General features: G+C 37.9%; 2 protein-coding genes across 3 annotated transcripts; one reads left to right on the forward strand and one right to left on the reverse strand.

Moving 5' to 3' along the window:
- Positions 1–368: 368 nt before the first annotated feature.
- Positions 369–26,913, forward strand: LOC116287513 (glutamyl aminopeptidase). Of its 2 annotated transcripts, XM_089034950.1 has the most exons (21): positions 370–695; positions 2,992–3,273; positions 4,789–4,966; positions 5,484–5,754; positions 6,732–6,852; positions 8,436–8,590; positions 9,593–9,706; positions 10,301–10,423; positions 10,975–11,040; positions 11,353–11,418; positions 12,091–12,275; positions 13,369–13,448; positions 14,892–15,016; positions 15,518–15,573; positions 15,921–16,071; positions 16,816–16,889; positions 17,527–17,637; positions 18,372–18,539; positions 19,660–19,800; positions 25,031–25,115; positions 25,413–26,913. In XM_089034950.1, exons 1-21 carry the CDS (start codon positions 491–493, stop codon positions 25,554–25,556), a joined length of 2,901 nt encoding a protein of 966 aa, XP_088891076.1. In that variant the 5' UTR covers positions 370–490; the 3' UTR covers positions 25,557–26,913. The 2 variants fall into 2 exon arrangements, with proteins under 2 accessions (XP_088891078.1, XP_088891076.1); XM_089034952.1 differs by lacking the exon at positions 19,660–19,800 and having other exon boundaries at positions 369–695.
- LOC148913679 (uncharacterized) lies at positions 20,090–23,012 on the reverse strand. Its single transcript, XM_089034947.1, has one exon. It carries the CDS (start codon positions 22,711–22,713, stop codon positions 20,104–20,106), a length of 2,610 nt encoding a protein of 869 aa, XP_088891073.1. The 5' UTR covers positions 22,714–23,012; the 3' UTR covers positions 20,090–20,103.

Consider the following 26,913-nt stretch of genomic DNA (forward strand, 5'->3'; position numbering starts at 1 on the left):
TCTAGTTCTAGTTCTAGTTCTAGTTCTAGTTCTAGTTCTAGTTCTAGTTCTAGTTCTAGTTCTAGTTCTAGTTCTAGTTCTAGTTCTAGTTCTAGTTCTAGTTCTAGTTCTAGTTCTAGTTCTAGTTCTAGTTCTAGTTCTAGTTCTAGTTCTAGTTCTAGTTCTAGTTCTATTTATATACGTTTCGATTATGAATAAGGCCATTTCAATGGATGAGAAAAAGTCGTCCTCTCGCGGTCTAATACGAATCTTTCAAAGGCTCTGTAAAAATTTAACAGAATTTTTTCTTTGCGTGACACTTAAGGTTACATTGTAACGCGACCTTAGTCCCTTGAAAAGCATCTTAGCGGATCACCAATTAATTACGATACTTTTACAGACGTACCACTCCCTTGTCCATGTAGCATAGTAGCGCCTTGACAAGAGTCGTTTGATTCCTAGATCAATTATATTTTATCCTTCCTTACGTGACTTCAAAAGGCTAAAAAAAATGAAATCTCGAGACCATCCTAACGAAGAGATTCCTCTGCACCCTCCGTCTACCGTGGTGAAACCTGACAATTCGAGTGATTCAAAAGGATGGTTTTTAAGCCGAACAAAACTGATAATAATGGCAGTGCTGTTTATTATTTTGGTCATCATCATAATTGTGCTAGCAGTTTTGTACGGGGTAGCAACAGCCACAAAGCGCGAAGGTATGTTTAATTTTGAAATTTGTGTGGTTGTATATAAATATTTTATCGGCAGATCACTAGTTTGCATGGTGGTTTATAAAGGTTACGATGATATTGTGTGATGTAGTATAGCTAGACAGATGTAATATAATCACGGTAGTATTTTGACAATACATGTCTAATGATATATCATGCTCTCTTCAGTCTCAAAGTCATAATGGTAGGGATATTGCATCTTGTTATAAGATGGGGAAAAGGGATGGGTACCGAACTCATGATCAGATCAAAAGCTGTACAGTCCACATTAACTCATATTAATAGCGTTAGATACATTGATATTTATATAACAAAAAGTATGTTTATGTACCCTTTCCGCGTCACTTGTTTTTATTTTTATTCCAAAATACATGCAATTTGTTGGGTTCAGAAGTTTTGGGCTTGGCATGAACAAAGCATGTGTTATGCGGTTTGTTATGGCTATTTTTAGATTATCACAAAGCGGCAATGAAAGCAACTGTGCTAATGTTGTATCTGACCTGTTAACAAATATATTAGCTTTGATGCTCTCAGTGAAGTCTGTGACTTCCGGCAGATTAAGGTAGCTATCACAGGTCAAATTTTATCGGACTTGTTTTTGTTTTCATGGATCTTTCAGAATAGATCTTTTTGCGAAAGCGAAGATTACGCTATTGCTTGGAGTTAAAAAAAAGGAGAAAATCTAAGAACTAACTGATCTATTTGGTTTCAACTTCAGAATATCGAAAGTGATGTCTTTTTTAACTTTTGATTTTGAATATGGATTCAGTTTTGACGAAAACAAACGGCATTGGCATCGAATTCACAATTTTATTGATCTAGCTGATTTAAAAGAAAAAGGTCTTGGTGTTTGTGAAGCCGTTTTATAGACTTTATTTAGGGTCCAAAGTTTGATTTATGGTTCAATATATCAATGACCCACTAATCAAGAATGTATACAAACATTCCTTTATAATCTGATTTACTGACAGAAATGATGATAACTAAAAATGTATTTTGACCTACAATTTTAAGCGACTTTGCATGGTTAAGCAACCTGCTTCGAGAACTCGGCATGTAAGACAAATAAGTTATCTATCAAGCATATGGCTTCCAGCTTCGCAGTCCTCAATGAATAATAAGCCACCTCTTTTACCACTAATCAAAAATTAGATCGAGAATCATTTGTGTGGCAAGCGAAAAATTGACGGCGGTTAAACTGATCTTGGCTACACGTAGAATCGATGTTGGGTATTGGAGGAGTGAGATTAGTAAGTGCTGCCCGTCGATCTAATCGTCGCATCAACGACGCCTTTCAAATAATAGTCCTATTTCTATTTTGGCCAAATTAACTACTACAGACCCACATCTAACTACTAACGTTGAACTGACCAAAGTTTTCAATTTTTTTAAATAATTCAGTTATGGTTAATGAATTATCGAGATAAATATTTAGTTTTCTTCCTTCGTTTGGCTAGTCCAGATGCTCAACCGTCATTACGCATTGCCAGTGGTAGCGGTTTTTTCATTGACGTACGTAGTTAATAAGTCTGAATCTTCCAATTGGTCCTGCCTCAACAATTAATGCGTTTAACCATAATAGCTGCCCAAACATATGCTAACAATGGTGTTAGTAAATCTGTCTATTAACGATAAGGCAATTGCCATATAGACTTTTTTTACTCCGAACTTTCGCATGACTAGTGCATCATCAGGGCTAAAGTAATTTGTAAACAATGATTCATATAGACTAGAAAACTATTTGCGTGCGCAACATAAACCAATAAGATTATTATTGGATCATATCTACGTGTATAAACAATTCTATTTCACGGACATAGGCCTTTTCTGAGTTCAATAAACAGGATGCATTGTGGTCTAGATTCGGTACAAACAACACCATATAAGGCAAGACGAACAAAAGATGTTTGTACCGAAGCTAGACCACAATGCACCATGTTCGCTGTCTCAAAAAAGGTCTATGATCGCGCTATATAAAGAAAAACGCGGCCAATAGATCTTTTTCGATTACGCGAGCACTGACAAAAGTATCGCGTGCTCAGATTCGAAAACGAGGCATTTTCGGGCAAGACTATTACGCGCGCTATGGAAGACTCACACACAATTTCGAAAGTTATGTTAACGAAGAAAATTTAGAAGTTTCTTTTAGTTGGGGAGCAGAATAATAACTTTCTGAAAAAAATTAGCTTACTTCAGACAAAATCATTTCTTAAAGGAAATCGCCTTTACATCACTGCAACTTAGTTAATTATTTGTCATTGAGGGAATCTTTTTTTCTTAGTGCTGGAAAAACCTGACGAGAACGCCACCGAGCCATCCACAGCAATGCCGACCCCCATTGTCCCCACCACCCCTGGTACCGAGGCATGGCGGAATCCACGTCTACCTACGAACATCATCCCCAAACATTACAACCTGTTTCTGAACATCACTGTTGACCTGCCTCGATTTGATGGTCGTGTTGGAATTGATATCGAGGTCAACAACAACACTGATCTTATCATCCTGCACAATAATGGCTTGAACGTCTCGTCAGTGCAAGTACTCAGTAAATCCGAAAATAGTAAGTGCTTCTTTTCTTATCTCCAGGCAAGTGGTACTGAGGGGGGAGGTGCCGGGGCTCCAAATGAAATGTTAACACCAGGCAGCCATCCTTATTAGAATAAAAGACCTAGTCTCCGTAGAGGTGGACAACACTAAAGTACTTGCAATTTAATGTCACTAATGTCAAAGTAAAATTTAGTTGATACTTATTTTACTTTTTGCAACGGTTTGGGAAAAATTTCAAGACACAGTTTTTGCTTAACATCCCTATTGAAACTGCATGTTGAATGCATCAAAGTACATTTACATGGAACATAGCCTCCCGGGGGAATACTCCGCCAGGATTTGGGTGGGGGTGTTCCGCTGGGATTCTGAAAGGGGTACCCTGTTTATGAGAAAAAAACTCAAATTTGTAGACCCTGTGTGACAAAAGATATAATAAATTGCACTGAGTTCCTGTTTCAATTATCATGTCAGCTCGCGTATTGTTTTTTTTTTTTTTTTTTTTTTTTTTTGGACGACCAAAAATAATAACCAGTTTCGGTCAATACGAAAGGAGAAACCCTGAATATGATGAATATGACAGGAAACTCAGGAAGAACTTGGAACGTGAGTGAAATTGCATACCCTGACAAGAAGCTCGAAAAACCATACCCTGTTTAGCGGATCGTCCCCGTATAGTCCATATATGGGAGTACCCCCCCCCCCCCGCCCCCCGGGCAAAGCCTGTGTGACACCGTCTTAATAAAGTGACTGATCTCGACCTGTACCCCACGTGACTTGTTTAGCACAGGAAACCCAGCTTTAAAAATACCTGCCATTAATGAGAGAAAGTCACGTGTAACACGAATCGCCATGGCTGTAATAATTCTGTAGTTAGTTAATTTGTTCCCAATAAAACTGAAGAAAGTGTGCTACTTTGACACAACGCTTTCACAACGCTTGTGGGATATTCCCCAAGTGTATGCGTAATGTACACTTATACAAACAACAAGTCAAATACAAAAACATTATACACTGTTTTTTTTAGCACCCATAAGATGATGTTACTCGGGACGATTCGCAACTGCGATTTATCGCGATATGAGGTTGCGCGAAAAATTGATGCTGGTAACTCGTTGCAAGTTTATGATTCAGCTTCAAAAACTCGCAATGCAGAATGGTCAATATTTTGTAAGTGTAACAGCTTCATCCACGATTTTTCGCGCAACGCTTACTTAAATTGCAGGCAATGAGACGATGTCAACAAACTAGATGGAGGCTTAGACAGAGGATGACGAGCCCTTGTCCGTTACTTTTAAAAAAACTTTAAAATTGTCCTGTGTAGCATGTTGATTTTCGAACGAACTTTGCGCGAAAAGTTGACTTGCGTAACGTGTATTAATAATCGACGAGTAGTGTGGCAAAAATCCAGGATAAGAAGGACAAGGATAAGAAACCAGTCAATAGCTAAGTGGTATTGCGTATTACTATTAGTTCATGACAAATAAATGATATGAATTCCAACATTTGAGTCCCATTCATCTTTTCCTAGGGATCATGAAGGTCAAGAATCATTTTCCATTCGAAAAATACTTTTACCATGTAATCCAAATGTCTTCAGAGCTTCAAGAGGGACCATACCTGCTGAAGATCACTTTTCAGGGTTTCTTTCAAAGCATGATTTCAGGGATGTTTCGTAAAAGTATTACTCGCCCCAATGGACAGAAGGCGTAAGTAGCTCACTAGCGACACAAGCATAATGTTAGCATAAGGATCAAAATGTTCTTCTAATGCTCGTGCTTATGCTTATGTCACTAAATTCCCCAGTGAGGACGTACACGTTTGTGCTTATGCTTGTGCTTATGCACTAGTGAGGACCAGGATTAAATTAATGAAATACAACACATTGTAATTTCTTAAGTTCCCATATTCGGCTGAAGTAACATGTTTGACATGTCCGTATTTTAACAAAAGATCTATTTCTCCCTCTCTCTCTCTCTCTCTCTCTCTCTCTCTCTCTCTCTCTCTCTCTCTCTCTCTCTTTAAAAAAAATGATAATCATATACTATGTACATATAGAGAACAAATAGCTGTATATTTTCTTTTTATTTCAATCAACGAGAACCCACAATAATTTGGTCCTGAAATGCACTATTCAGTAAAGCTGTATACATTTGTTGTGTTAAACCTCAAACTGGCGGAGTGCTGTTTGATGTCTTATTTTGAACAATTGCACTTTTATCATAGCTTTATTGCTGGCACTCAGTTTCAAGAAACGTACGCACGTAAAGCATTTCCATGTTTTGACGAACCTGCCCTCAAAGCCACATTTAATACCTCTATCGCTCATCGTGCTGATTACGTCGCGCTGTCCAACATGCCTATCTACAAGACTGAGACAATTAATGGACAGAAGATTGACTACTACGAGAAGACCGTTACCATGTCAACGTATCTATTAGCATTTGTAGTAGGGGACTTTAAATATGTGGAGACGATTAGCAAGAACAACATCAAGGTGAGAAATGAAATATATAATATAAGAATGAAAAATTTCCGTCCCGCAAAGAATTGTTTAAATAATTGAAGAAATAGGAGTCGCGCTCGCGGGGATTGGCAGAACACGAAAGTGATAGGAAAAGCTTGTCAAGTAGCGGAGTGTCTCGCGACACTTTTCTAGGGTTCTGCTAATCCCCGAGTGCTTTGTAGCTACCACAGCAAGGCAAGCATGTTGCTTATTTCTTTTATAAAATAAGGATAAGAGTAACCGTTATTTTGGCTACAAATGATTAAATAGAAAGTGTGCGCGTGTGCTGTGTGCCCTCATAAAAAACGCGCTCCCATCCAATCAAAGCGCGAGATTCTTAACAGATATTTTAGAACAATCACTTGAAGATTGAACTAGAATATGAATACTCACCGGAGATCGAAATGCTGCACACACACAAAGCAAAATCAGTTCAAAAATAAAAAAAAGATTTTATCAGTTGTGAAAATTAATTGTTTTAGTATAATTCTAGACTACAAATATGAAATTCAGGGCTAAAAAAAAAACGTTTTAGTATTACTTAGACTCTGGCAACCTTTGGAACTTAATAAATCACCGCTTGATAATCACCAATTAGGTTAAATAACAGATATCAGAGTTACACTCTGTTGTCTTCAAACAATTGTTCCAAATCAAGGCATGTGGGTCAACACATTAAATGCATCTAAATTGTCCCAAATGCAACAATTGTTTGGAGGCATTTGTGAGCGTGGCGTAAGATTTGTGTGCGCTTTTAAAGTATATTCACCATTTTCCATGCATAGGTTCATTGGTCAAACACGAAGCATTCAGTCGAGGTTGCAAGGTTCAAATGTGAATAATATTTTGAAAGTACTTAGGCGCATCTCTTGAGCGCTGTGTGTTTGGCCAGTGAACCGATGTATGGAAAATGGTGAATAGAAATATAGGAGGTGGGTCTTCTAAGTAATATATAACTTTCATTTTAGATCAGAATCTATAGCCGTCCATCTTATCTTAATAAAACTCACTATGCATCGAGTATTGGTGGGAAAATCTTGACTTTCTTCGAAAATTATCTTGGAGTTCCATATCCACTGTCCAAAGAAGGTATAGTAGCAATCAATCAATTCTATATAAGTTGAAGAAATAGAAAACGCGCGCATGTGCTGTGTGCAGTCATAAGGCACGCGGGGGTTGGCAGAACACGAGAGAAGTGTTAGGAGAAGCATGACACGTAGAGGAGTGCTTCTCGACACTTCTCGAGTGTTCTGCCAATGCCCAAGTGCTTTATAACGGCACACAGCACAGTAAGCAAGTTTTTTATTTCTTTTATAAAATACAAATTACAATAACCGTTATTTTAGATAGGAATGACGCAACGGAAAGTGCGAGTGCGTGCAATGCGCTCTAAACCAATTAGAATTAACGCGACATTCATAACAGTTGTTTTATAAAAATATTTATTTCTGCATGGTTTTAACTATTGCTAAAAGTCGAATTTTACTTTGTGACAAGCTGAAAAAAATAAGAAGCCAATCAATCAATCAATAGAAAATTGCCCATTCCGAACCACGTGATGTTTACATGATATTCTCTGGAGAAATATTTCTTTCAGATGTTTTCATATCCACAAAATATTAACGAATAAATTTCAGGAAGATAAAGGAATACTTCTTTGTTAATCGAAGTAATATGATCATCCGGTAGGATGTAGTCCTGAGAAGGACTGTTTGATGTGACTGACGTTTCGACAACCTGAGTGCACTCATTAGACCGATGCCGCCAATTACGCTTCTTCATGTAATTAGGCTATTGTTATCATGGCAGTATAAATACGACCAATCTGACTTTTATTCTTCACTTGACTCTGAAGATGACGTTCTCTCAGGTTGTCGAAACGTCAGTCACATCAAACAGTCCTTCTCAGGACTACATCCACCCGGATGATCATATTACTTCGATTAACATTCATTCACCTGGGTTCAGACCGTTCTATAGAATACTTCTTTAGAGACTGATCATGTAAAAACATTAGTAGATACGACACATTTGTTTCAGCTAAAAAACACTGACGCAGTCCAAGCTAGTTCCAAAACTAGTCGTTATCTATGTAAAAACATTATATGGTTTGAAATGGGAAATTTACATACGAATGTAATTAGATCTATTAATCAATTAGTATATGTAATAGGACTCCATGCGGTCCAATTAAGAAATAATTGGACAAGGAAAATTCCGAGGACTGACAAAATTGGATGAGGCCGTAGGCCGAGTCCAATTTTGCAGTCAGAGGAATTTTTCGAGTCTAATTATTTCTTGATTGGGGAGCATGAAATCCCATTACCTATTAATTATATTGCTGCCTAACTAATCCCATATTGACAAGACCTGTCCAATTAAGAAAATAATTGGACAGTTACCTATATGGGATTAATGAGAAGCTGTATAATTAATTAATCAGTCAATCAATACGCATTTTGTTGAGTTCGATAAACAAGGTGAATTGTGGTCTAGCCTCAGTACAAGCAACACCATATAAAGTATGTTGACCAAAAAAATGTGTACTATAGCTAGACAAGCTAGACAACAATGCACCATGTTTACTATCTCAAAGATAGTATTTTATTGAAAAATGAGCGTTTAACTAGACCAAAAGCAGAGGATTGTTTTCTTCTTTTTTTGCCATTCAGATCACGTTGCCGTGCCACAGTTTGGTACAGCAGCGATGGAGAACTGGGGACTAATTATTTATGGAGAGGAAGTATTGTTATGGGATTCAAAGGAGTCGACAGAGAGAGATAAAATGACAGTGACCACGCTCATGGCCCATGAAATCGCTCACCAGGTAGGTTCTATCTAGGTCTCAGAGATACGACTAATAACGCCTATTACATAAGCAAAAAAGGGGGACTAGTACGAAAATCGTTCGAAATTTAATTAGGCTGAAACGTCAATGGAACAATCTTTAAGGGTCTAATAATCACTGGTTAAAGATTTTTCTTTATATGATGTATGTATAATTAAGAGAATTTATCTTTTATAATTTATCTTTTTATCATTACTGTATAATTTTAAAGAATGTTTATAGGAGTCTGTGACGTCTTCTCAATAACACAAAAATAGATCCATACTTTTCTTTGTAAATAACTTCATAATTCATCCGCTGAGGGATTTAACGTACATTACTTGTTTGGAATCATTTGTTTTGTCTCTTTTCTTCAATACTGAATATGAAGCTAGAGGAAATTTTAATTGTATTATATATAGTTAGGATAGTACGTGCACGCTGATTGGTCGTTTACTGTGCTGTGCTCTATTAGTGAAAGGAGCACAGTGCTGCGCAAAGTGCTGCTAGATCCTTCGACCAACCTTTTTTTTTTTTTTTTTTTTTTGCACAAATCAATACAGAAATAAAATTAGTAAGTATATATATATATATACTATTATATATATATATATATATATATATATATATATATATAATAAAACGAACAAAAGAGCTCTTTCCGTGCTCCGTTCAGTAATAAAGAGCACTTGGGAAGCGCCTTAAGCACTCAAAAAGTGTTTAAAAAGTGTGTTCTCCTTACACCTCTTTCGTGCCTATGTCACTTCCTGCGTGATCTATTACTGAAAGGAGAACGAAAAAAGCTGCTACTGTTGTTAATCACAATACAAAGAAATGTATGGAGGTGTTCAGTTTTGAGTAAGTGACGTCACAAACTCTGTTACCAAGTTTCACCAGTGACTGTTGAACTTTATTTTATCCTTTACTTTTTCACACTTTCAAAAACCTACTGACATAATGCCACCTTTTTAATATGCGTTTGTTTTCTTTTTCTTGTTTAAGTGGTTCGGTAACCTTGTAACTTGTAAATGGTGGGACGATCTGTGGCTGAATGAAGGATTTGCTTCTTATTTTGCTGACACTGGGATGACATCTGTTATACCGTCGTGGAAAAAAGTATTTCAGACCCACATTTATACAGTTTTATACATAAAACTTTTTTCACAACTTTGCAAACATATTGGATGACGTAAAATAATTTAGTTTGAAAGAAAAGCCCAAATCATCTTTCATAAAGCGGCTTCTTTTACAACAATCAGCGAATGGATGGCTAATCTGTCCGACGGTTTATGAACTCCACTGGCTGCAAATTCGCTTACGCATTCATTTTAATATTTAACTCTTAACTCTTAAAGCAGTTCATGGAACATCTCCATCTTATATCTTAGAGAATTAATTTGTGTTAAGCCAAATTCTTCGTATAATCTTATATTTAATGTTAGTCTTTTATTGGAACCACCTAAAGGGAAAATGCTTCCCACGTTTGAAGCCAGATCTTTTAATGCAGCCGCTCCGATACTATGGAATGGCTTGCCTGCCAATCTACGTGAAATCCAATCACTTACTGTCTTCAAACAGAAGTTGAAGACTTACCTTTTTCGGGCATTTATTATCATCATCATCATTATCATCATCATCATCATCATTATTATTTTCATTATATTACGTCAAATGTAAAAAATCCTTACATTTATTACGTATTCATTGCAGGATGATAGAGTGTCAAGTAGCTTGACTGGGCTGCTAGAAACTGACGCCGAACTGTACTCGCATCCTGTTAAACTTGACGCAAAGAGCCCGGATGAGTTTTTCTCCTCTATAATATACAACAAGGTAGTACACATCCAATACGATCTCATCATATCATTATAATTTAACTTTACGCGGATTATTAATTCTTCCCTTGGTACGTGCAACCGAAAAAAGTCAATATTGTTTGCCGTAGTGACACAAACATGAAACAGTTAACAAGCGAGATGCTTTTTTTTTTTTTCCAGAATTTATTAAAATAGCATTGAAACAATTTCAAAATGGCAGATAAATGAAATAGATTATTTTCTCTTTGGTGAGAGGGTTTGCCTAAAAATAACCATGAATAAGCCGTCTTGATTGCGTTCACCAAAACCTACTTCATTCGTCACGAGCTATTACGACTACGACCGTAATGACTAATCTCGCTATATCGCATCCGTTGGTCTGGGCCCGGTTGTACGAAGGGTGGATAGCGCTATTCAACGGATAAACTCTTATGCAGTGCCGGATAAGTCGATGCCGATATCCATTAAAGTTATCTACCGTATAGGATTTATCCATCAGATAGCACTATCCACCCTTCGCCGGTACAACCGTGCCCTGGTCTTTATTCTCAATGCTGATTCTTTTAGGGATCTCGTGTGATTAGTATGCTCGAAGGATTTCTTGGAAATATCACTTTTCTTGAAGGATTGAAGGTACGATAATATGTCTGATGATAGAAATATTCGGTTCTAATTTTAGCCCAAAAATTTATATTATCTTGATTGGCTGATCTGTCTGGCTTCTCTTCGACCTCTTGTGACTGTAGCTTTAAAAACTTACTGATGGAGAGAGAGTGTAAAGCGCGCAACGTCGGCCTCCTGGGATACCAGCCACATGGCTGAAGGGACTACCGAAGTTAGTGACTTGACTTGACAAAATACTTCAGTCCTGTTTAACAAAACCAAGGAAAGGTCACGTCTATGTTTTCTTTATACTGACTGGATTTCCTCTATTGTTTTTGTTAGATTTACTTCAAAAGGCACGCATTTGCCAACGTCGAGTCTGATGATCTGTGGAGGGCAATGACTGAGGTCAGTATGATATCAACGTTTTGAATATCTATACAGAGGGATTTCATATGCATATAGCTTTTTTAAACATTCTGAACCTATTTCCAGGATTCAAGTTGCTCACACAAAAGGCGCTAAATTAAGAAAGGCTCTCAATGATTTAATCCCCTCCTGAAATAATTAGAAGTTTAGACAACAAATCCTTCCCTAAAGAAAAATATATAAGCAATGCTTTTCGTTTATGGACCCGGAAAACGTTTTCATGCATTTTTATTGACGTCACACTTGAAATCTTCATAGCTTTTCGTCTACCATCAAAATGTTACTTTGTAGACTCACACGACTATTCCATGTGATTGGTGAGGTGATATAAGTAATGGGAGCAGGAAGCTCACAAGCGTGAGCCAATTCAGTTGGTCTCGTTTTGACAGTCCATCAAAAATCAGCCAATCAGCATGCAAAAAGAATTCTGATCAGGCGGTTCATCAAATCTACTTGGGGGGGGGGGGGGGGGGGGGACATGGCGGCCGCAGTCAGAGAAAATAACTGTGACTCTTTGCTTTCCTTGCTACGTTATGGACTATGGACACTACCACAGCAAGTTTTTCTGATGATAAAAGGGAGGTTCCACCAAAGCATATTTCATTGCGCGCCAAGCTTTATTGCTAACCTTTTTTTGCAAACAATTCATAGGCTAGCTGTGCGCAAGGGAAGTGCGTTGATGTCAAGCAAATCATGGATACATGGATACTACAGATGGGTTACCCTGTGTTGACGTTCAAGAAAATCAACTCAACTCACTATTTGATCAGCCAAAGGCGCTTTCTGATGGACGACAAGGCTAACCTTACAGCTTTAGCCTCCAAGTCACCGTTTGGGTACGTTAGTACGTATACAGAACGCGACGTGAAATCGATTGCATTAACTCGTTACCATTACTAAGAAAATCATTGAATCGTAAGGATTTGAGCCGGGGCAATACACCTCTAGCTTTCTCGTAATGTTTTCCCATTTCAGATCGCGTGTTATTCTCTTTAAAATAATATTCTTTGTTCGACTTAACTTGTATACATTCTGTAACCGTTAAAAAAAGAAATAATAATAAATGAGGCATTTCCACAGTGGCTCTTTGTCCACTGAATTCCAATTGGAATCAAAAAGTCGATTTTTACGGAGAGAGGAAAAAAAAGGAGAACCCGCAGAAAAGCCCTCGAAGAACAGGAGAGAACCAATAAGCAACCCTACTCACTACAACATTTATACTCACATGCGACTACTCGCATCACGGTGAGAGACGAGCGCTACAGGGAATGACACGTGGGCTTCAATAGGAAAACATTACGTTCAATATCAAATGATGTTTCTAACAATTAGATCCGCAGCCCGAAAGGTATACGAGTCAATAGTACATAAACCTAAAGGTCGATGGCCAAATGGGCTAGTGACTCGTAGACAATGTGGGCAAGATTTGAATCGTTTTAGATTAAACCTATTAATGGTCTAATAAAGGATACAAACAATTTTACAATTAGGTTGAAAATATTTGTAATTGTATTTTTCTCTACGTGTGGTCTATCACTAATAGCCTTCTGGGATTTGTTATGAATCATTAGGAAGTTCATGCATATTAATTAGCAATTAGTCTTGATCGAGCATGAATGAACTATTGACTCATAGGCCATGAGGCCATGAGGCCATGAGGACTAATCGTTTTAGTCAAATCTAACCAGCCGGTCAAATATTTAGATGCAAACAAGTCTTGAATCAAAATTAAATTCATTTATTTATTATTTTTGGCTTTCAAAACCGGCACTTTTCGCTACTAGTAGGCTATAACTTATAGCCTACTAGTAGCTCATCCAATCAGAATGCAGCATTGGTGATAGACCCCTACCGAGTTGGATTTGATAGAGTTATCAGTGCTAAGCTGCAAAAAATACAATACCGTTGATTGTTTCTTGTCTTTTGAAGGGATTCATGGGTAGTTCCATTATCATATGCCATCGAAAATCAGTCCAGTAGTCATTTTACTTGGATGAACAAGTCGTCAAGTAAGTAATTCATGGTTTTCACAGCCGCCATGTTGGATGAATTTAGTACCATTTGTTGTATCATCCAACATGGCCGCCTTGTCTTTTGTTATTTTATTCTCTTGGGAATGATTGCAAACCAACAATAGATGTGATAAGTAGGTTAAAAAACTTCTCGTAATCATATAACTTTATCGTGTTTTGATTGTTTATGTCCAGCTGTCCGGAGAGCGTCCAGCTGTCCGGAGAGTGACCAATCACGGTGCGTTTTGAATTCCAGTCGTTTAGCGGCCCTCGTTCAAAGTCCCCGGCCTTCATTTTCAAGAAAAAAAGCGGTTCGACGAAGCTCGGAAGGGATTTCTGACGGATTTCAAGGATTTATGATAGAAAATAGAGTTTACAACACATTCGAATATTTCTTATATTATTTACATGGAATTTCACTGTTTATTTACCTACAAAGGTGAATAAAAGACGATTGAATGGCTCGAGAGTGGCGTTTGATAAAGTCTGGTATTTACGAATGCTAGTAGGTTCACAGGAGCTTCGTGTTTTTATTCTTCTTTGCCTTGTCTATGGCTCATAAGTAACGGAAACTTCGAGAAAAACCCGCTAAAAAAGTTGATGGCTGCCTCTAGGTCGTTCTTCCCATCGAGTAGAGTTGAAACAGCGATCTGTGCTGCTTGAACGAGTGTTATTTTGCTATTTTCTCGCAGAGTGACTCAGCTAAAGCACAAGAACCTTTTTAAGTACTTAATCTTGCTATTTGGAATATTTCTCGACACATAGCAAGTAAAATCAAATGTAAACAAACTCTGTTTTTACGAGTGAAGAACCAAGACGATTCAGTGACAATTCACGATCGAGAGTCATAATTATATTCGCATTAATTCATGTTTCTTTCACTTACAATCAACAGAAGTACTTGTGTATAAGTAAATTAATTTAGATGAGGCTTTGGAGACACAAAGGCGTGAAAAATTTGCCACTATTCACTAACTAGGCAAATCTTCAAGATGGCGGACTCAAAATTCATGTTATGAACCGCGCGGTCTAAAAGTGAGAGACTGGTGAGAGGGCCGCTTCATTTCTACCAACAATCATTTTCGCGCGTAGTCTTTCGGACAGCTGGTAGTTGTAAAACCGCATTCCTTCCCGTTATCACCAAAACTATTTTAATAAATCAATTAATGAAAGGAAAAAGAAAAAAGTAACAAAGAAACAATGGATAACTTTCTGTTCATTTTGTATTTGGCTAAGATCTATATTTTATTGGCAAAGTTGTGCAGTTGCCTTAGAAAAAAAAAGGAATAAATAATGGAAATTATGCATCTTACAGAATGCTGTTACCTCGCAAAGAGCAAGATGGTAGAGAGTGCTTGAGTGCTTCTTTCCCAGGTGCTTAAAGACGCGTCTTATCAATATTTGATTATCTTATTCAGATATCAATGTCTTTACCCATAGGTGTTATTAAGTGGGACGGTAATGGTTGGATAAAAGCAAACTTAGGGCATAAAGGCTTCTTTATTACAAATTATGAAGAAGAAAACTGGAAAGCTTTGGCCATGCAGCTCAAACGACAGCATACGGTAAGGTTGAGCATAGTGTTGTGCGCAGAATACCTTCTTTTTTCTCTCTCTCTCTCTCTCCGTCTCTTCCAAGATTCGTCAATCTATATTACACCTGTTTTGTCGGCTCTGGCTTATAGAAATTAACACTGACGTTTTGGCTACTGATTCTCAAGCATAATTCTTAGTTAAAATGCCACGCATCATATTGGAGCTAGATCCCGGTTATTGTTCTCTCCTATTCCAATCCGCCATGTTTGTTGACTATACAAAGCATTCTTTTTTAACCTTCTCTTGTTAGATCAACCATCATGGCTGTCACCAGTTTCCAGTTTTCTTTTTGCTTAGCCTTAGTATCCGTTGTGCGTTAAAATATTCAGCAATCGAGACTAAGACTGAGCAAAGGCGGACTCGAAATGGGATTATTTTGGCAGTTCCTTTTCTAACATATCGTACAGTAAACAAAATTACCTTGTCGACATTCCATCCAATTCAAAAATATTGTTTTCATTCTTTTTCTAGGTCTTCAGTTCTTCCGGAAGAGCTGGACTTCTTGTGGATGCAATGTTGTTAGTAAAGTAAGTTAATCTTTGCTTTTAATTAGCTTTTTTTTAAGTATAACAATACACACCTAATTGCAAGAACGTTGTCATATACCCTTAGTGCCACACGGCCTCTGGCACCCAGGGTAGATGTCATATGAAAATAAAATGAAAATAATATAACAAATAGGAATATATATACATATATTATGGTGCTGCTGCAGATGATCATCATCATCTCCACCACCACCACCACCACCACCACCATCACCACCACCATAATCATCAACATCAAAATCAATAATATAATGATAATAGTTTGAGCCAAGAATCCGAAAACATGCTTGTCTAACATTTTAATTTTGTTTTAATTCTTTCTAAAGAGTCAATAAGCTGAACATTTCCACGGCCCTTAGGTTGACAGAATACATGGAGAAAGAAACAGAAATAGATCCTTGGGAAGTCTTCTTCCAGATTATGTCATTCCTCAGTGGCAAATTACCAAAAGAAAGCAATGCTTACAAATATCTCATGGTACCTGATTATTTATGTATCGTATGGTCACGTTTTACGGTAGCCATGTGTGGAGTATGTCAGTACAAAACGATGGAAATTTCGTATTTGGGAATTGAAATGTATTATCGTGCTAGAAGGTTGCGTTGTTCCTGCGCATGCTCTACGACATGGCTACCAAGTGACCCATGTGAAACCACTTAACCAATAGCCCATTTTCCCGAACTCGCTGGAGCGTCCACAAAACAGTAGACCTGCTCTATGGAAATAGTTTTCCGCGGAAAATCGACTATTTAATTTTAAAAAAAACTATTTTGAAAAAGTGGGGATAAGACACAGTTGAACACACTTGCTTCGTTGATTATTAACAGCAGAAATGCACTGAAGCCTTGACAAGGACACTGATAGATTGACCTTTGATTTTAACGGATTCTGAAGCAGCGTAGAACTTGGCTGAGCTAAGACACACCTAACTCATAGATCAAATGAAAAATGAAATGAAAGCAGATTCTAGCTTATATTCGGTCTTGGAGAAGGAGGGGTGCTGGAAAATCCGGGGGGCGAAGAAAACTTGAATCTGGGGAGAAACCACAGAAATTGTACTCTCAGGTGATGTCGTGTCGAACCAGCTGCCGTAGAGGTGAGTGGCGGGAGTCAAGTGTACCACCCTTTTTGGGTTGGTTGGTTTTCGTAGTTCTGGGGGCAGACACTTGTATGATGTTAAATCAAACTCAATTGAAAGGCATTTGCTTTGCCTTGTTTTAGAAATACATGGCATTTCTTGGAAAGAATCAGTACGAGAGACTTGGTTTTAACGATGTTGGTACTATGATCGACAAGTAAGTACATGATATTAACATATGCAGCCATTATTGTAATAAAAACTTTCTTGTGTCTTGGTATGAGCCTTCTTTGGTAAACGGTTTAGTCCATATTTTTTTCCGAATCTGGTTGTTGTTTTAGACTAGCTGGAGTCATTTTTCTTCACAATGGACCACCAGAGTTTTGGCTTCCGTCAATCAAACATTGTTTGCTCAGTTTCAATTATTATCTAACCCTGAAACAACCTCTGGGATGATCAAAGGCAGGGCATGCCAAATTCGCACATCGAGCCCTGAAACAATCTCTGGGATGATCAAATCAGGGCACAGCTAGCTAAGTCACACTTTAATTTAGCATGGTTTTTCGGAGCGGTAGAAAAACGACGCTTTCATATTTGATCAATATGGCTAAAAATAAATGCTAAAGACGTGACACACCTTGGTCTGTCAATACTAGTTCGGTTTGAAAAACAGTGTGCACGGTTTAGTCCTATATGGAAGATCTTTACTTTCAAAACTAATTTACATGGAACTTACAGCCAGTTTATATTTTTTACATGCATCGCAAAATTCTACACACTATGTAAAACTACACTTTTACTGGTAACAAAAAGTTCATTATTATGAACCAGTGATTTTCCTATTTTTTCTTCAGAATAAAGCGAGAGTATTTCCTTTCACTATTTTGCAAAGTCCAAGACAAGACCTGCATTGGTAATGCTACAGAACACTTCCAGGCATGGATGGAGGATCCCAAGAACGTTGAGTACGTACAATCGTCTGTTAGTCAGTCATTTACGCGGCCAGTAGGCCAGTCAGTCAGTCGGCCAGTAAGTCAGTCGACCAGTCAGTTAACCAGTCAGTCAAGCAGTCAGTCAGTCAGTCAGTCAGTCAGTCAGTCAGTCAGTCAGTCAGTCAGTCAGTCAGTCAGTCAGTCAGTCAGTCAGTCAGCCAGTCAGTCAGTCAGGCGGGCAGGCAATCGGGCAGTCGGGCAGTCGGGCAGTCGGGCAGTCGGGCAGTCGGGCAGTCGGGCAGTCGGGCAGTCGGGCAGTCGGGCAGTCGGGCAGTCGGGCAGTCGGGCAGTCGGGCAGTCGGGCAGTCGGGCAGTCGGGCAGTCGGGCAGTCGGGCAGTCGGGCAGTCGGGCAGTCGGGCAGTCGGGCAGTCGGGCAGTCGGGCAGTCGGGCAGTCGGGCAGTCGGGCAGTCGGGCAGTCGGGCAGTCGGGCAGTCGGGCAGTCGGGCAGTCGGGCAGTCGGGCAGTCGGGCAGTCGGGCAGTCGGGCAGTCGGGCAGTCGGGCAGTCGGGCAGTCGGGCAGTCGGGCAGTCGGGCAGTCGGGCAGTCGGGCAGTCATCAATACGTTTGCCTTTTCTGTAGAACTTTGCATATGTAGTATTTTCACTTTGTTTGCCTGCCAGTCTGTCTTATCTGATTTTCCCTATTCGTTTCTTTGTTGTTTTTTTCTAATTCATTCTAATAACTTTTCATTTCTTGTCATTCTAGCATTCCGCCTAATTTACGCAATGTTGTCTATTATTATGGTGTTAGACTCGGTGGAGTTAAGGAATGGGACTTTCTTTACAGTCAGTATAACGAAACAAAGGATCCATACACCAAGAATAAAATCCTGTATGGCTTGTCCGCTACGAATGATCCTTGGATCACTGACAGGTTGGTGACCAAGTGATTCATTTATGTCGAGATCAGTGTATTTCTTTAAAATTAGATTTGGGATAGCGGTGGTAGGATGTAATTATTTCTATCGAAGAAAGAAGGACTAGGGAGAGACTAAAATGCCAAGGAAGGAATTACCATACAATTCGATATAAATTTTGAACAATATCTAAAAATTATTTGAGGAAGTAACACAAGTGAATTGAAAAAATAACGGATAGAGAGTTTTTTGTGGTTAAAGTTATATTTATCTCTGCAAGCAGCACAAATGGACAATCTTGTGCGTCCGCCTTATATGTGAATAGGTGAATATAACAGCATAAGACGTAAGTTGTGGCCAATTAGCGCCCCGGATTTATTATATTCACTCGTAAAAATACTAATATTGGTTATTTATCGTATGCGTAGAGTTGCTTCTTGGCTCTCGATCTCGCTACGCCTTTGAAATTTAAAATATAATAATAATATAATTATAATATAATTTATTTATGTAGCGCTCATCTCCAAAATTGTCCAAGGCGCTTCACAAAAAATTACAATAGAATATTTACAATAGTTACAAAATGCTTACCTATTGATTATGAATAAAATGTAAATATTTAAAAGATAAAACTAATTAATAATTGCAATATATAAAACAAATCTAAGTCACGTAGTCTTTAAATATACTCCTTATTATTAAGAAAAAGAGAAAATAAATGTGTCTTAAGTCTATTTTTAAAACTAGCAACTGTTGAACTTAAACGAATCTCTAAGGGAAGCCTATTCCACAGTCTTGGAGCAGAAAAGGAGAAGGATCTGAAACCATAAGTATTAAGCCTAGCTTTAGGCTCAACAAGGAGTTTATTAGAGACAGAGCGTAGAGAATAACTGGAGGAGCGATAGGTCAAAAGATCAGACAAATATGAAGGAGCAATGCCATTTAGATACCATTATGTAATTACGATTTATTTTTTCTTGTCACTAAAAAAATGCCAGAATGAAACCCTTAGTTCCGCTACGCGTCGTGCTTCTCCTAACACTTCTCTCGTGTTCTGCCAACCCCCGCGTGCTTTATGACAGCACACAGCACGCGCGCGCGTATTCTATTTCTTCATTTCTTGTTTCATTGATTTAGGTATTTGTCGTACGCATTAGAAGATAAATTTGATGAGAGACATATACATTATGTGTTTTACTACGTGCAATCCTACAACCCCTCCGGCAGCTATTTAGTTTGGAATTTTCTTCGTGCCAATTGGAAAAGAGTGTTAGAAAGGTAACCTTGTCATTATAATATTAATTAATACACCCAATCCCCCATTCATTGTTAATGATAATAATAATAATAATAATAATAGTAATGATAATGATAATGATGATAATAATAATAATAATAATAATAATAATAACGATAATAATAATAATAATAAAAAGTTAGTAAATCATTAAAAAATAATAATAATAATAAAAGAATATTTACATTATGTACTTTGTGAAAATTTAAAGAGAAAAAGTTACTATTTACAAAAAACTAAAAAAAAACAAAATGAAAAACAAGCATTATAAAAAAAGTCTAAAATTATCTAATATCGGCAAGGTTAGTATTAATGCTAAAGTCCAATAGAAAGTCACTTTCGTTGTTCTTATAAAAAGGAGTGCGGGAGCCTCTAATGCATGTAATTACAGCTTTCAAAATCTCAAACGACAACTTTGTTCTAATATATGTTATTGTGTCAGAATAGCTTTGTCCAGTTTTGTTCGCCAGTTTATCCGGTAGAGTTTTTAGGAAAATTTGGCTTTCCTTGCCCATACCACCATTGGTCCCAAAGATAAGCGGTGTAAATGAACCCATTTCCACTTCCAGAACTCTCTGTTGATATTTTCTTTTCTTTTCTTGCTCTTGTTCGTTGAATATTGATGAGGTGGTTTTCTTCTGGTTGCACTTGGAGTTGACATGCGACACTCGTACGTCAAAAAATGCTGTCACTCCTCGTTGCCAGAATGCCCCCGCTTTGATATCCAGGCGTGCATCTTCGCTTGTAGTCGTGGATTTTAGGTTAAACCGTTCTCCATTCAGTGGAATCAGCCGAGGCTCGGCTTGGACGTTATGGCAGACTTTGCTCAAGAGAGTGGTTAAAAAGTCGCGAACATTGTCATGTCTTTGGGCAATGAAGCCTCCTTTCTTGCAGGATAACGCGTGATTGACGTCGAAAGACGAGCCACATGGACAAGTCAAAGGTAGATCACTTAGGGGCATGTTATATCGTAAGCGCAAGGCATCTCTAAATTCTTGCTTGTTGAGGGTTAGGCCTTGGTTGTCATAAGGAATAGTGTTTAACCAGGAACTTGCACCTTTATCTCTTGCTTGATCGATGTAAGTTGCCATTTCTGGATTCATCATACCGTCGATGCGCTCGATTTTCGACTTTGTCATAATTGCTTTCAAACTGCGATATTGACTCTTGAGATCCTCTGAGTCCTCCAAAGGTGTTAAATTTTGATCTTTTATAGACTCGGTGTGTCTAGATGTTATTAACTTCGATGCTGCGAATTGTTGAGGCGAATCTTCTTTTAAACAAGGAATGCCCAAACCACCCTGATTTGGAGTTAACGTGACAACTTCGTGCAGTGAATCAGTTAGGGGCTCCTCTTGACCAAAAAGGGTAGGTAGGAAAACCTCATGAAGTACCTCTTGAATAGGATTCACAAAGTCTTCAAAGGATTCAATTGTACGCATGCAGAAAGTGAACTTTGATTTGAAGCCTTTCGTAAAGGCAACAAAGGCTGCCTGTGGTTGACTTTTGGCGATTTCAGAGAGAGCCTCAAGTTCTTCCTTCCATTTTGCAACCTTTTCAGTGCAAAATTGCTCCTTGTAACTTAGAGATCCAATCACAGCTCCTAGATGACGTTTACTTTCTGTGGAAATGTTCACTCCGTCCCCGAAAGCTCGTTCAGCTGCTGAGGATAATTCGTGGTTCTTTAGAATTAGCCAGCTCTTTGATCCATTCACGTGGTATCCATATTTTATTCCTTCCTTACTAAGGTGTTTGTACCAAGCAGAGAGTGTATCGAGATTTCCTGCTCCTGTAGAATCATCTGCAAACCAGACTTGTTTGACTGTCGGGAAGCTTGATCTTAAATTGCTTATCATCAGAGAGGTGTTGATTGCATACCGAGACATGGCCAAAGGGTCCCCTTGTGTTGTACCTTCTTGCGATAGGATCTCACCACCTCCAGTTATGAAGAGTCTTGAGGGGCTTCTATAGGTGTTTATTATGTACAATGATATTTCTTGGCACGTGATCTGAATGTTATGCATAGCAACATTTCTATTCATCATGTTGAAAGCGTTGTTTGCATCTACCAGTAGAACCCCATCCGTTTCTTCTTCGGAAAAGATGTCACTCATGGCATGAATGGCTGCTTCCGCTCCGGCGGTGTAGCCTGCACAGACTTGCAGAGGGCCTGCTGCTTCTCTGATATCGTCTTTAAAGAACGCAGAAATTGCTTTCCCGATGATTCGTCTAAGAACTTCTCCCACTTCAATTGGTCGAATTCCAGGATTCTTATCAAGAGGTATTAGCCTGCACGATGTATATCCCTCGAGAAGAGAGGGACTATATGATAATCGTAGCAAGTTCCTGGTCATGATAGCGATTTCTTCTCGTAGATGTTTTCCTTCATTGATAAAACTCTTTGAGCAGAGAATTCTACAATACAATTGAGCATCCATCCCAGAAGGACCAGCAGAGCCTCTTGTTCGCATGGCAGAATTGTAAATCAATTGTTCATCGATTGAATCAAAAATACTTGGAGGGATGAAGTCGATCGGACCATGCAAAAGGCATTCATTCTCCACGCCAGCAGCTGGTGGATGTTTCTTTGTTAGCTCCTCTAGGACATCTGGCGTTAGAGTAAGGAGACCAGATGAACTCTCCTTATCCAGCATCTTTATAGCAGCTGTCAACTTTCCCTGCATGACTAATTTGGCGAATACTTTGGAGATATCCTCTACTGATCTGGCTTTCTTTGACTTACTAAATCTGCTCTGAATGAATCTTATTTCTTTCATAAGGATTGATAGATCCCCGTTTTTCCACAAGGACAGTCTCCTTTCAATTGCCGCGACATGCTCCTTGCTTTTTGACGACGCTGAGGGCTTTTGTAGAATCAGCGATGGTAGTATCATAAAGGCTTTTAAGGCAATGGAGTTTAAATCTGAGACACCGTTGAATTGCTTAATCCAGTACGTCAGCTCAGTTATAAAACTTTTGCCTGCTTTTCCTGATGGAACATTGAAAATATTTCTCTTGAAAAGCGTAATTTCATCATAGATATCAGTTACGTCCTTGCAGAATTGATCATAGGTTAAGTTTCCCCAGTGTTTTCCTTTAATCTGAGAGGGCAGGACATTGAAATCAGGTAAATTTGGCTGGATTTTGCTTGAGGTGTTTTTTCCATTGTCATGAGGCGTCTCAAGAGATTCTGAAGCTGTAATAATAACAATAACAATAACAATAATAATAATAATAATGATAATGATAATGATAATGATGATAATAATAATAATAATAATAATAATAATAATAACAATAATAATAATAATAATAATAATAATAATAATAATAATAATAAGTATATGTAATAGGACGCCTTGCTGTCCAATTAAGAAATAATTAGACGAGGAAAATTCCGAAGACTGACAAAATTGGATGAGGCCGTAGACCTAGTCCTATTTGGCAGTCAGAGGAATTTTTCGAGTCTAATTATTTGTTGATTGGGGAGCATGAAATCCCATTACCTATTAATTATATAGCTGCCTAATTAATCCCATATTGACAAGACCTGTCCAATTAAGAAAATAATTGGATAGTTACCTATATGGGATTAATCTAGGTTAGTTCCTTTGTGTTTCACTAAAACTTTCAAAATTAAAATGAATCTGGCCAAGAATTCCAACTTATAGTTTATGCAAATGAACACAATTTTGTATCAGATTTACAACACTCTTCACGGTCGTGATTTCTGTTGTGTTTTCCTCATGAATTGATAATGAGTTTGACATGTAGTGTTTAAAAAACAAGTAGGAGTGTTTTATCAGGTATAAAAGCACGAGGCGTAGCCGAGTGCTTTTATACCTGATAAAACACGATCTACGAGTTTTTTAAACTGCTTAAAACACTCATTAATAATTCATAAGTTTATGGTCCAATTGGAGCCACCATACACGTCACGTGCATGAACCTTTATACCCGATAAAGTCCTCTTCATTAGTATTCAAGTGATTTTATACAAAGACACATGTGTCTTTATATAAAGACACATGTGATCTTTATATAAAGACCACTCGAATACTATGAGGATGACTTCATCAGGGATGAAGTATGCATCCAAGTTTAGATGAAGATATAGAGCTTCATCAAGGTCATAGTCAACCCTAAAGATTTTTGACTAACGTGCCTGTCTTTGCCTTAGCACGCAATATCCAACGTGTGGGAGCTTCTATTGAATCTGGTTGCGCATGCCCGTGACGTCAAATCTCTATCGAAGTATAAAAATCCATGTTCGTGACGTGTATGGTGGCTCCAGTTGAACCAAAATCTTATAAATTGTTCATGAGTGTTTTAAGCAGTTCAAAAAACTCGTAGATCGTGTTTTAACAGGTATAAAAGCACTCCTACTCATTTTTTAAACACTACATATATACGTATATGGTTGTAGTATACATTTATACAGATACCTAATGAGATGCAAGTTAAATACGAATGCTTAACCAAGAAATTTTGTAGAAAATACATTTTTAACTTGACTTTGTGCAATACTTATGTCTCTGATATATGAAAGAAGATGAATACTACCAAATAAGTTACTTTTTTACGTTCTGCATCTCATTTGATATTTTGCATCTCATTAGATATATGTATAAATGTATGCTACAACCTTTTTGCAATCAAGTGTATATATATATATATATATTATTATTATTATTATTGTTATTATTATCTTTATTTACAATTTGCTTCAATTTATTATCATTATTATTATTATTATTATTATTATTATTATTATCATTATTATTATTATTAGGAATGTAAAGCCGCGCGTGATTTTTATTCCTTTTATAAACAAACACAACGTATGAGCTGATTGTGTTTTCTGTCCTCTGATATAAAAATAGTTTTTTAAGCCTATCAACCAATCACAACTATCCAAGGATTGGATAGCTTAGAATTGAAGTGATGAAATCAAGAACTACTTCAAATATATATTTATCGATCTTATCAAACACACGCTCGCGCAAAATCATGCAAAAGTTATATAGAACGACTGCTTATGTCCCTGTACTGTAAAGCAAGAGAAATAGTAGGCTACTTTTCGTGTTCCTAAGCCCTCTTCTCTCGTGCTCTGCAGCTCACTGCATGTTAATACTATCGAAATACAGATTCCTTCCAAATTATGAATTGAAGTAATAAAGTATGTATTTAATTTTAAACATTTTCCTCAAGATTTGACAACAACCCCACACTTGCCTACTTGAACGTTGTATCCCGTTTGACAACCGGATTCGATACTTTATATGCTTTGTCCGAGGTGAGTAGACTTGTTTGTTTTTAGACGTATTTAAATATGTGCCATCATAGTTGCCTACGAAAGCGATAACAAAATTAACTGGCTTCGTTAAAAAGGAATTGATCGGGCTAGTTGAAAAGTCAAGCATAAATAAGCGTAAATGGGTATCTAAAGCGAATAACGGTGGGTTGGCGGGTTGGCGGGTTGGCGGGTTGGCGGGTTGGCGGGTTGGCGGGTTGGCGGGTTGGCGGGTTGGCGGGTTGGCGGGTTGGCGGGTTGGCGGGTTGGCGGGTTCTAACCAATTTATCGTATCCCAAGTTTCAAAGATTCCAAGCACAAATCGAAGTTTCTGACGAATCTGCCTTAAAAAGCATCAGAGAACGTATCAAGTGGCTAGAAAAGCACGAGAAAGAAATCGAGGATGTTCTGGAAGAGCTACTCAAGAAAAACCATCAAATGTGATAGCCAAGTCACTGACAGATGCATACCTTGCATGTCTCTCTTTTCTACTGAAGTTACTTTTAGTTTAAATGTAATAATAACGTATACGGTGCTTCGTAATAGCAATGCGAAACTCAGCTGCTGAAAAAAATTATGTTGATGGGTGTCAGCAAAAGTGTGTCAGGGAAATTATTGTTGGAAAACACAGTTTTATAATGCACGTGCCTATGGAACGTTTTGGAAACGCAATGATTGACATACACCACAACCTTCGTCGCGACGGCAATTATGCGGGTCTCTGCGCGTGCTTTTTGAAAAGGGAGGAAAAACCGTAAAGCCCGAAAAAAAACAAAAAACAAAAAACACGAAGTACAGGAGAGAACCAAAAAGCAACTTTACTCACATACGACGTCGAGCCCGGGACTCGAATCGGGTCGCGTCGGAGAGAGGCGAGAGCTCTTACAGCTATTTCACTCTTGCCACCCTCTTGTTGCGAGATTAAACATTCTGCGTTCTCAATTCATTCACTTAGCACACATCAGATTTTCATCAAAGCCAAACTTTCAAAAAGTTTGAACACATAAATCATTCAACAAAAAGGTGGTCATGTCTGCTGCTTGCGTAAAGTAAAAAACGTGATAATTTTAAAATCTCTCTATTTTGCCACAGACTCTTACGTAACCAGATTTTCACTTTTGAACCTATAACGAAAATATTTTATATATGAAATATTGAATGCGAGACTCACATGGAAATGCAAAAGAAATAATTTTAATTCTAGTTGAGAAAAAGTGTGATTACTTTTAAATTTTCATATCAGCCTCGCATGTAAGACAATTTAGGGAAGGATCCATCAGAAAGCCATTTTGTCGATGCACAATCTTAGCACCTGGTGCTTACTGAAACATTTTTGTAATGACGTCACTGCAAAACTGAGAAGCCATGAAGCCTGCGATCATACGCACGTTTTCTCTCGTTCCAGTCTTTTCAGAGGTTTCCTCTAGTCTGATTGGCTAAAAAGATATTTATCAAATCAACTGGTTTAGCTTGAAATACTCGTTATAAGAACGACTGATTGTTTGAGGGGGTTAATCAGGGGTACACCTTTAATTTCAAAACTTTAAGTATACTGGTTCGTTAGAATTGGGAAGCAGTTCCTGCAGTTTCAAAGGAATACTAGTAAATTTAACTGTACTTAAAACGCTATGTTTAACGTTTTGCCACCACAAAATGATCATTTACTGCATGTTTTGGGATCATTGGATTACATACTAACACCAACAATTTTACCATCATACTAGAATAAAGGTAATTTTGAAGTACTCTGAAATCTGAAAACTGTAAACCTATTGTTAACAATAAAACTTGTAATGCTTGA

This window comes from Actinia tenebrosa, unplaced genomic scaffold (assembly GCF_029948245.1).
Source record: "Actinia tenebrosa isolate PJP-AT-01 unplaced genomic scaffold, QUT_ActTen_1.0 PGA_scaffold0__85_contigs__length_37466705, whole genome shotgun sequence".
NCBI lineage: Eukaryota > Metazoa > Cnidaria > Anthozoa > Actiniaria > Actiniidae > Actinia > Actinia tenebrosa.